At 43.3% G+C, this 10,133-nt stretch overlaps 2 protein-coding genes across 3 annotated transcripts in view; one reads left to right on the top strand and one right to left on the bottom strand.

The window, feature by feature from the left end:
- Positions 1–10,133, bottom strand: part of LOC108900801 (importin-4) — a 50,235-nt gene that overhangs the window by 29,899 nt on the left and 10,203 nt on the right. The gene's annotated exons all lie outside the window — the stretch shown is intronic.
- nanog (nanog homeobox) overlaps positions 1,970–10,133 on the top strand; it is a 24,262-nt gene continuing 16,098 nt past the window's right edge. The window contains exons 1-4 of one of the 2 annotated variants that reach the window (XM_018670379.2): positions 1,970–2,569; positions 3,425–3,810; positions 3,916–4,059; positions 4,163–4,943. In XM_018670379.2, coding sequence (XP_018525895.1) covers positions 2,164–2,569; positions 3,425–3,810; positions 3,916–4,059; positions 4,163–4,528 — 1,302 coding nt within the window. In that variant the 5' untranslated portion in view covers positions 1,970–2,163 and the 3' untranslated portion in view covers positions 4,529–4,943. Of the gene's footprint in view, positions 2,570–3,424; positions 3,811–3,915; positions 4,060–4,162; positions 4,944–10,133 lie in introns of those variants that run through there. The other variant, XM_051066940.1, reaches the window with a different exon arrangement.

Below are 10,133 nucleotides of genomic sequence, written 5' to 3'. Positions count from 1 at the left end.
TAGCAGAACAGTTGTATTGGGCTGTGGCCTAAAAGGGGAAAAAAGGATCTCACTAACTTTCACTGGCTGACACAAATACGTTATTGAAGAAATCACAGGGCAGCAATACATACTACAACATACAAGTTATGTCACTGACACTAAGCAGCTACCAGTAGAAGATAGTGGTGCCAAGTATCATGACCAATGTTGTTATCAAACATTAATTTAGATAGGTTAGCCCGATTATGGGGTCAAGAGGTCTAATTCAGCATACACTTGCAGATATACTCAAACCTACAGCCTGTCAGCATTAACTCTTAAATGTATCATACAAGGGTACGATGTTCTACCTATATTTTCCAGGGCTAATGGAGTGCCAATACAATAACAGAGATGTCTAAACAAACCACAAATGTATTTAAATAATGCAAATGTATGGCTACTATAACTAGTACACCGTATTTTGACCATGTGCCTTTCCAATGCCAAATTCTAAACACAGTACAGTATGCAAATAGTCATCAAAGGCCAATCTGAGGTCTTCTCAACACCATTTCGAATGTACTGCACACCTGTTTACCCACCCTGCATACACGCCCACACCACCAACCCCCTCCTGAATGTCTTCTCTCATACATAATCAGGCAAAAACACCCTGTCTAGCAGAGATCAGTAGAAATGCTAATGTACCCATTAGACTCAGTGTTCTCACATCATTTCACCACTAACTGAATCATTACCACATCAATACAGCCAAGAGGGAGGAACACAAACAACCAAATGGAAGGTAACGTGCAGGCTAATCTAATTCATCTTTGTGAAAAGGACAGCAAATGTGTGAAAAAGCACTCTGCACCAACATGTCCAACCCACTGTACACAATAGGGGGGTCTCTGGATTTGGAGCTATAGTCTGTCTTTGAACCCTTTGATGCAAAGTGAAGGAATTAAATATTTGTATATAAACACTATGTATCTTAAATTACTGATTTACTGATCATTAACAATAAGAAGTATTAGTGGTTCCTAAACTATTCATGCTTGAGACACACAACTATATTTAGTCTGTTGATCTGTGACTCAGTCTCATGAAAACCGCAGGCAGCTGTTCAAGGGTTAAGCACTAGGTTATCTAGAACTTTATTTGATTATGTTTAATGTGCAAATGCTGATTTTTGGAGCAATGAGAGGAGAATGTAAAATTGTTTGGTACTGCTTAGGTAAATGCTTTGCTGCACAATAGATTCATCCAGACAGGGAAATTCATTTCATACACCAACTCTGAAGATACCAGAAAATATCCTATTTTCCTGAACTCCATAATCAAATAGTTAGAGCGCTGCCCTTTCCTAATTGAGGAAATAAAGAATGCATCTGATAGCTGAAGATATGTTTCTAAAACAAAAACAAACAAACACCATCAGCAGTAATTATCTGAGCCTCAAAAGCTGTGTAAAGGGACAGTTGCTGAGCTTTCCTCCCACTTTCTGTGGCTTGTGCACAGTGTTCCCATGCTGGAATATCCCATGGCCCAAAGTGCACTGTGTGGCAACTTAATAAAATACAAATTAGTTTAGCAATAAGCACCAAGTAAGCACAGTTATCAGCCAAAAATAAGCTTTCCAAGGCTGATTTTAGTCTATTTTGGTAATCCAGCCTTGCTAGAAATCATTACAGTCCACCCGAGTTACCTTATCCTTTGTGAAGAGAAATACAAATAATTATTGATATGCAGTGTTCCTATAAATAATTTAAACATTTTGAAATTTATTTCACTTCATTGATAGTGGCAAAGTGAGATGACACTAAAAGGGTTGATATTTGAAAACTTTTTTCAAACTTTACTTACTTTTTTGGTCTACCTGAAACACATTTTAAAAGCCGAGTATTAACCTAGGTAGCCAATAAAATGGGTTTGCTGCCGCCAATGGAGATTGGCTAAAATCAAAACACCCACTTACACTCCTGCACACACCCACAAGCAGTGAATCTCTATAAACAGGCTCTGGGGGGGTACGCGCAAGTTTTGAAGTTGATTGGCCTGCGTTTATTCGCTCCCCTCAGCTCGTGCGGTCTGCCCTGCTGGGTTTTAAGCAATTTTGGCAACAATTCTCGGTTTCCTCTTGTATATTTTTTTGGCGTTTTTAACGTTTTTATCGCCGCTCAAATTTCTGCCAAAGACATGACAGACTGGAAGGCACAGATAAGTTACAACTACAACCCCTCTTATCACGCATATGCCTACGGCCTCGTGTACCAGCCTGGGCCCGAGCAAAACCACGGGAACTTGAGCTGTTGGGGCGAGGCCGGAGTCACGGACCTGAGCAGCTACAACACCGGGGTAACGCAGGCCTACTACGCCACCACTGCCAGAACCCTGGAAGAGTCTCCACCTGGCAGCCCGGAGCAGCATGTCGTGAACGGTCATCACCACTACCAGGGTTCCGGCGTTGTCTACATTGGTGACACCCAGGCAGGTCGTTTGCTCCTGGCCAGACAACACCGGGCTGCTTACGATGCACGGGAAAATGAGGCCCGACGGGCCGGGAGCGATTCAACCAGTGATTCCGAGGCGCATACCTCACCAGGTATTACTCTGACCCACTCTTAGCATTTTGCGAAGGAGCTAATCATTTCACATAAAGTCAGCCAACCACAGTGGCCCCGTGGGAACTTGTACTATTACCTATACCCAGATGTAAGAAACGTGTCGGTGCTTACGTCTCCCATTTGGATGATATAAGCGATGACCTCTTCTACCATATTTGACCACCGACTCCAACTCAGTTCCATCTTGGTTTTAAAAGGGTTTTCCAAATATCCCGCCACTAATTTCGCTCGGCAAAAGCCAAGTGCCCTCATCTCGCGACAGAATTCGAGATAAAGCAAATGAATTGCTAATGGAAATATGGCATAATTTACATTAATTGGTGGGATTGCAGTGCAACATATTTTATTACGACTGTTATATTTTGCGCTTACCTTTTTGGTAGATAACTAGGCGAAGTAGATACGTCGAAACGTTTCAGCTCCATCTGGAATTTACTCTTGTCTCATAATCTCCGAAACATTCAATGATTCGTTTGCAGTAGAAATGAACGGACAGAACATTCACAGCCACAAATTTCACTCAAAGCAACGGGGCATCAATTGAACTTGGAGCCACAAGCAACAGGAGCACCTTCCAACTTTCCCATAGTGTGACCAGCTTTTCAGGAAGCTGGTCCACACTTCAGAAATAGCACAGTCTAGTCCAACAAATGGGATTCCACAAAAATCCACAAAAAACTGTTTTGTGTTATTTACACGTTATAGAAAATGTTCAGTATACTGTAGTGATGACTCCCTAGTCTAAATGCCCATGCTTTGACAAATTGTTCTGATCCATGTTTACAACATGGAGTCGTGCTCACTTTAGTCCCTGTTTGTTCCCCCTCACTTAGTCTCATGGACCTCTAGCAGTAGCAGCGGCAGAGAGGGAAGTTTGCCCCAGACGGACCCTGCTACGTGGACAAAGAAAGATCTCGACAATGAGACGAGGAGCAGGAGCCCTGATCCCGACAAGGATGTTTCCAGTCCTCTTGTGGAAGAGCCACAGACCTTTGTCGCAGGGAATGAGAGCACCAACAACATCACCTCTCTACATGTACCTTTAACCACCCCTAATAAGCCAAGCACTACTGCTGTAAGTAACACTAAAGGAAAGGTCCGGGCAGCTTTCTCAGAGAGCCAGATGAATGCTCTTGTCCAGCGTTTCAGTGTTCAGAGGTACCTCACCCCAGCCGAAATGAAGAACCTTGCTGAACTGACAGGACTGACCTACAAACAGGTGAGGGACTTGAGAAGTTTTTTTTATATAGGGATCACCAGCACAACAGAATTGAATACATGTTTACTTTCTGACTGACACGGATCTCCTTCGTCTTGTTTGTAGGTGAAGACTTGGTTTCAGAACCGAAGGATGAAGCTAAGGAGGCACCAGAAGGATACCAGCTGGGTGTCTGAGCGCTATACTATCAACAAGGACAGCCCAGTTCATGGAACCATATACCCCAACATTCCCTCACACATCCCATCTGTAAGTAGCTAATACATTTTGTTGGTATGGATACACATATATACAAATGCATTTTATCTCCTTCAACATATTATTTTGGTTATTAATTTGTTCTGTCTCCCAGTATAAGGGAGAGGCCCAGCCACAGCTCAAGGAGCATTACAACCAGCACATGATGGAGGCAGCTTTTAAGAAGACTGCACCACAGAACCTGGCCTTCTACCTAGCCACCATGGGCAGCACTGCTGGATCTGCCGGTTACCCCTCCTGGTCCTCCACCTCATCCCAGACTGCAGTGCCCACCAGGCCTCAGGCAACCGGCTGGTCCATGCCCGCAGGCGTCAGCCATTATGAATACAACCCCAATGCGTTCAACCCATCCACTGCAAATAACGCCGGTCACGACATGAGCTTTGAAAACAAAGACGAGGAGCCCGTCAACAGCCGAAGCTCCTTAAACACGGCCATTGCACATAACGGCGGCCAGTAGTTGATGTTTGAGCTGATGAGCATAAAAACTTCTGTAAATGTTACCAAACAGCCATGTTTACGTTCCTCTCAAGCTTCCTGACTGTAGTTTGTAATTAGCTGAGGTCATTTTTGACAGGCTGGGTGTACATATACCTTGTTCATACTCCTGTTCGAAAGTATTTTACTTTTTTATCTTGAAGTTTTATTTTTATATGCAACTATTTAATGTATGTTGGTATGTTCTTTGCGCTTGGTGATACTAGATTACTCCGTGTTGGATTCATTCTTTGTATTACGTTTTTCTCTTTTTTGGAAATGTTTAAGGCAAAGTACTGATACAGATCTGATGTGCACACGTTTCAACAAATGTTTTTTTTTTTTTTCTATAAATACTTGTTCAAACCAGCAACTTGAAAGACTGTCTTCATTTCACTTTGTTTTGCTGTGAGCATGATGATATGGTAACCTTGTTGACATACATTTTACATAATATTTCACTCTTTTTTTTGTGATTGAATAAATGGGATAGATGTGACATGTCATTAGTAGCTAAGCTAATTGGAAGCACCTCCTCTGACATTACCTATAGGGTTGTGGTTACAAGTAAATGCAATGCAAAACTGCTTTGTATGCTTGCCATCAAGACTCAGTAGGCCTTTATAAAATAATTAAATGAAATATACTCCTGGGTAAAAAAAATCATCCCAGAGTTGTTTGCTGGTAGTATTGTATTAAAAACACTTTATTGAAAAGACAGTATTTACAATAGAACCAAAATCACAGTCAGTGGTGACCATAACACAATAACGATATTGCTCCCATCACCAACACTTTGCAAGCACTCTTCAATCTAAAAGGCATCAGTCCTCTTACCCACTGCAAGGCTACATCGAACTTAACAGGACCAGTGCAAAACACCATTTTAATATTACATTTGAATAGTTTGACACAATTTTATGTGTGTGGTGGGGTGGGGGTATTGTTGCCAGTAATAACACTACTGCATAATTTGACAACACTACAGTATGAGTCAGCTGTCTCAGTGGGTATCCAGTGTACTGTGGGAAATAAAGAGTGTGTAGATCCTGCTAAGCCTCGATAGACCGTGAAGTAAGAACCAGAGCAGATGATGCCACGCTGCATCGTACAATGATTAAATCCACTCACTCACGTATCTCATAGTACATTTTACCCCCCCCCCCCCCCCCCCCACACACACACACCCAGACAGAGAAAATATAACCCCTCCCCTACTTGCTCTCTATCTGTCCATCCATCCAGTTAACCAACAGTCTTATTCCAGCAATGATAGCTCCCGTAGTTCAATTATTAGCTCCTGTCAAATCAAGGTAAAGGCCCTGAATTCTCCTCCCAACCCCATAAAAGGCTTGTGTATATCTGTGTGTATGATTGAAAGAGCAAGAGAGGAGAATGAAGGTTGTCCATGTGTGCTATGAGGAAATGTTTGTTTTTAGCTGTGTGTATGCGCACGCATTTCATGTCTAGTCCATCTTGAGGCTACGGTAGATGTAGCGAATGAATGCCAGTGAGGCCCAGAACGCCACACTGCCCAGCATCAGCGAGAAGACGAGGGCCGTGAGCAGAGAGTAGCCGAAGAACTCCGTGCTCTGAACCAGGCCGCTCATGGACGACCGGTTCCGGTAATAGAAAACGGAGTAGACGAAAATGAAGAGGCCTGTGGAGCCTGTGCTCAACACGCTCCGCCACCACCACCGGTAGTCCTCTCCTGACAGCAGGAAGTAGGTGAGGGCCACGGAGATACAAGCGCCCACTGAGAGGAGGATGGCGAAGACGCATAGCAGAATGCCGTAGAGGGTGTAGTGCTCTCTGCCCCAAACAGTGGCAAAGATGTAGTACAGCTCCACTGAGATGGCACTGAGAGAGACAATTGATAGAAGGGAGGAATTAGTGGAATCAAAATGGAATTAAAGAGGCCATACTCTCACAGTTTTCTACTGGGGTAGAGTGAAGCCCCGCCCCCCGCTCAATGACAGCTCACCTGAATGGCAGGAAGCCACCGATGGCCATGTGCACTGCTGTGTGTTTGTACCAGGGTTGCGTGGGGATCTGTCGGGGGATGTTGCGAGTGCGGCACGGCGCCTGGAAGCTGCCGGCTCTGTTCTTCCCCACAATGCCACCAATGACAGTGAGGGGGAAGCCCACCAGCACCCAGGCACCCAGCAGGAGGAGCACGGTGGTGGCCGGCAGAGCCTGAGTGGAGCCGCTCCACCAGTGGATGGAGTTCACCACACTCCACGTCAGGAACAGAGGAGCTGTGGGAATTAATGACCAAGTGACTTAAGGACTGGCATTAATTAATAGAATGAAACAAGGCTTACTTACTTATGAAGACTTGAAAGCATTATGTGCCAGAGTGCATATTTAATTGAACAACTTGATCTCTGCTCTTACAACCACAGTGTGAAGTGATCACAAACCTCTCGTCAGACTCACCAGAGAAGAGAGACGACGTGAGGATGATGTTCCACACCCAGCGCTGGCCATTGATCTGTGTGTAGAAACTGCAAGAGACGTACCCTGACACACAGCTGGTCAGAGCGTACAAGACGATAGCTGCTGAGTTGATGGCACCATGGCGGTGAACGTTGAACATTCCCAGCAACGCCATAACAATAATCCCTACGGGAACGAAGAGACACTTGCATTTGAGGTCTGCACATATAACCTGCGTTTGTCCTTATCAGGTTTCTCACACACTCTGGTATTCAATACAAAGACTGTTGCTCTGGGTCAGTGGTGTTCAGAGCACTAGTCTGCAGTTGTTTGTGTGTGTTTGAGAATGAATGCTCACCTGTGGCGAGGGTAAGGAACTGAGCCCCCACTCCCAGCACGGCACACAGCAGGCTTTTGTAAGGGGGAAACCTGAAGACATCAGTGTGAATAATCTTCCAACCATTGTCTCCCTGGTCCAAATCATCACAGCCACCCTCCTCCTCCACATTGTACCTACAGGTGAGGGTAAAGTGTTTTCACCCAGGAAAATTAGAATCCTAAAATCCAAACAGAAAGACCACAACACTTCTCTACAGACCTCTATGGACAATTCAGCTCTGGTAAAATTTATAATTTGTCATAAAAAGAGAAAAATATAAGGCTCTAAAAAACTCTATACTCTATACTACCTAACAGCCTGTAAGAAGGTAAGATGCTGGAGGCAAAGGCTATAATAGGTACATATTATGCATAATTAACAACTTATCTTGCATAGATGATTTGGAAACCCCAAAAGCCAAATTTATAACATTTTACATTTTAATGCCACCTGGAACTGAATGAATTCCTGTTTAAAAAATTGAGTAAAGCAACAAACATGAGAAAACTAGATTGTTTCCACCTGATTATAGCTAGTACAAATAGAGCAAATATTGATTATTTTTATCACTGATTAGGCTGTTTTTTTATATATATAATATTTTGGGCTTTATGCCTTTTTTTGATAGGACAGTAAAGATAGTAGAAAGTAGGGGGATGCGTGCAGCAAGGGTCTGGCCCGGATCAGGATTAACCTGATTAACCTATTTTTACTCCACAAATTGTGAAAAGGTCGCCCATGGCATGGTGACATTTTCAAATTGCTTACTCTGGCAGACAAACACCTAAAACCCCCAAAACATCAAAAAAAACAGCAGCAAATCTTACATCCCAGATATAAGGTTTAGCATTTAATCTTCCAAAATGACAAAGGTTATCAAAATTGTAGTTGTTTACTTTATGTTGTTTAACTGACAAACTGTTCAAACACTAAACACACTCCTGTTTACTGAAGGATACATTTTGATAATCCTGTTCTATATTCAAACAGTGGACATGCAGTGGCAAAGAAATCAGTGACTGCATTATGAAAAAAAATAAACTTCTAATGACTGCATTTAAGAGTCTTAGGCCATTCAATTTGGTTTAGCCTTTCATATTAAAAATTTGAATCCATTCACCATCAACTGAACTGACTCCTGTGCCGCTGCTTTGCTTACTGACCTGGCAAAGTCATTCTTAAGGACCCGCATGAGGATAATGATGACGAAGCCCAGCAGCAGCACCACCAGCACCAGTGAGTTGATGATGGACAGCCAGTGGATCTCCAGTGTTTTGGGGAAGAATGAGTAGGTCTCGGAGACGCTCAGCTCTTCGGGCGTGAGGCAGAGGGACTCGAACCAGCGCACACTGTAGGTGTGGGTGACAGTCAGGCTCCCTCGCCCAAACCAACGCCACCCACCGCTGCACCTGCCCCCTCCCTCCAGGGAACAGGTTTGACGTCTTTTACTGAGACATTGGCGAATATCACTGAGTTGCCGTTGTACTCAATATTGAAATCTAGGTGAGTCCACAAACCCACCTGTTGGGGGAAGGAGAGAGACAGAGACAGAAGAGGAAGAAAGGGAAGATAAGAAGGTGACAGCTGCAACTGCAATTTGAAACTGAATGAGGTTCCGCTGAAATAGTGACTTAGCATGAAGATGAATCTCCGCCATTTTCTGTATCTCTCTCACACATTTCAGTCTACCTCACATATCCCACAAACCATCAGAAACACAACATGTTTACCTTGTGACTGTGAGGCAGGAAGCCGCTCTCCTCTATGTATCCCACAAACCCCCAGATTGGTATGTCATCCAGGACAAATTCAAAGTAATACAGCTCCTCAATGGCTTCACGAAGCTGGTCCACCTAACACAAAAAACATACACCGTGGATCACATGCCACTTGTTTAACGACTTAACCAAAAATGTAGTATACAGAGTGTTAAGTTCAAACATTTCCCTACTTGTGTAAATAAATACCTGTTTCTCTGAAAGAGTGAGCTGACAAAGAGTTTTTTCTCCACATCTCTCTGAACCGAATGTGATATAATGACTCTGCCATTCTGTCACCATCCAACACTTCTCCCAGACTCAGGGACTTGTGGTGTACCTGAAGAAGAAGTGTTACACAGTATGCATTACATCACATTCACAAGAGCACCAGGTCACTGTGATGCTGACCTTTGACCACCAAAATCTTATCAATTCATCTTTGAGTCCAAGTTTGCCAAATTTGAAGAAATTCCCTCAAGGCCGTCTTGAGATATCACATTTAAGAGAGTCAAAAATGGGGTTTGTGAGGTCACAGTGACCCTGACCTTTGATCTTTGACCACCAAAATATAATCAGTTCGTCCTTGACTCCAAGTGAACATTTACCAAATTTGAAGAATTCCCTCAAGGCGTTACTGAGATATCACATTCCCAAGAATGGTGCAGACGAGTGTATGGGCAGACTTAAGGACAACCTGAAAACATAATGCCTCCGGACACAGCTGTCACTGGCTCAGGGCATAAAAACACAGCTGAGTATAACTACACTTCATCCCTGCACACTCTGTGTTGACATACCATATCCATAATGGTGGATAATAAGTTAGGACTGTTGTAAATTTGGAGGGCCACCAACACATCACACTTCCACTAACCACTCTTCTTCATAGCCAAGAGCCATGAATTAAGCCAGAATAACACAAACATGTATAGATAAATCACTTAAAATGTGTTATGTTATTATCTTGTGTCTCTTGGTATATTATTGGAAAGTGTTATAGTCAACAATTT

The sequence above is a fragment of the Lates calcarifer genome, linkage group LG24 (assembly GCF_001640805.2).
Source record: "Lates calcarifer isolate ASB-BC8 linkage group LG24, TLL_Latcal_v3, whole genome shotgun sequence".
NCBI classification, from domain to species: Eukaryota; Metazoa; Chordata; class Actinopteri; family Centropomidae; genus Lates; species Lates calcarifer.
This window is presented reverse-complemented; position numbering and strand designations above follow the sequence as displayed.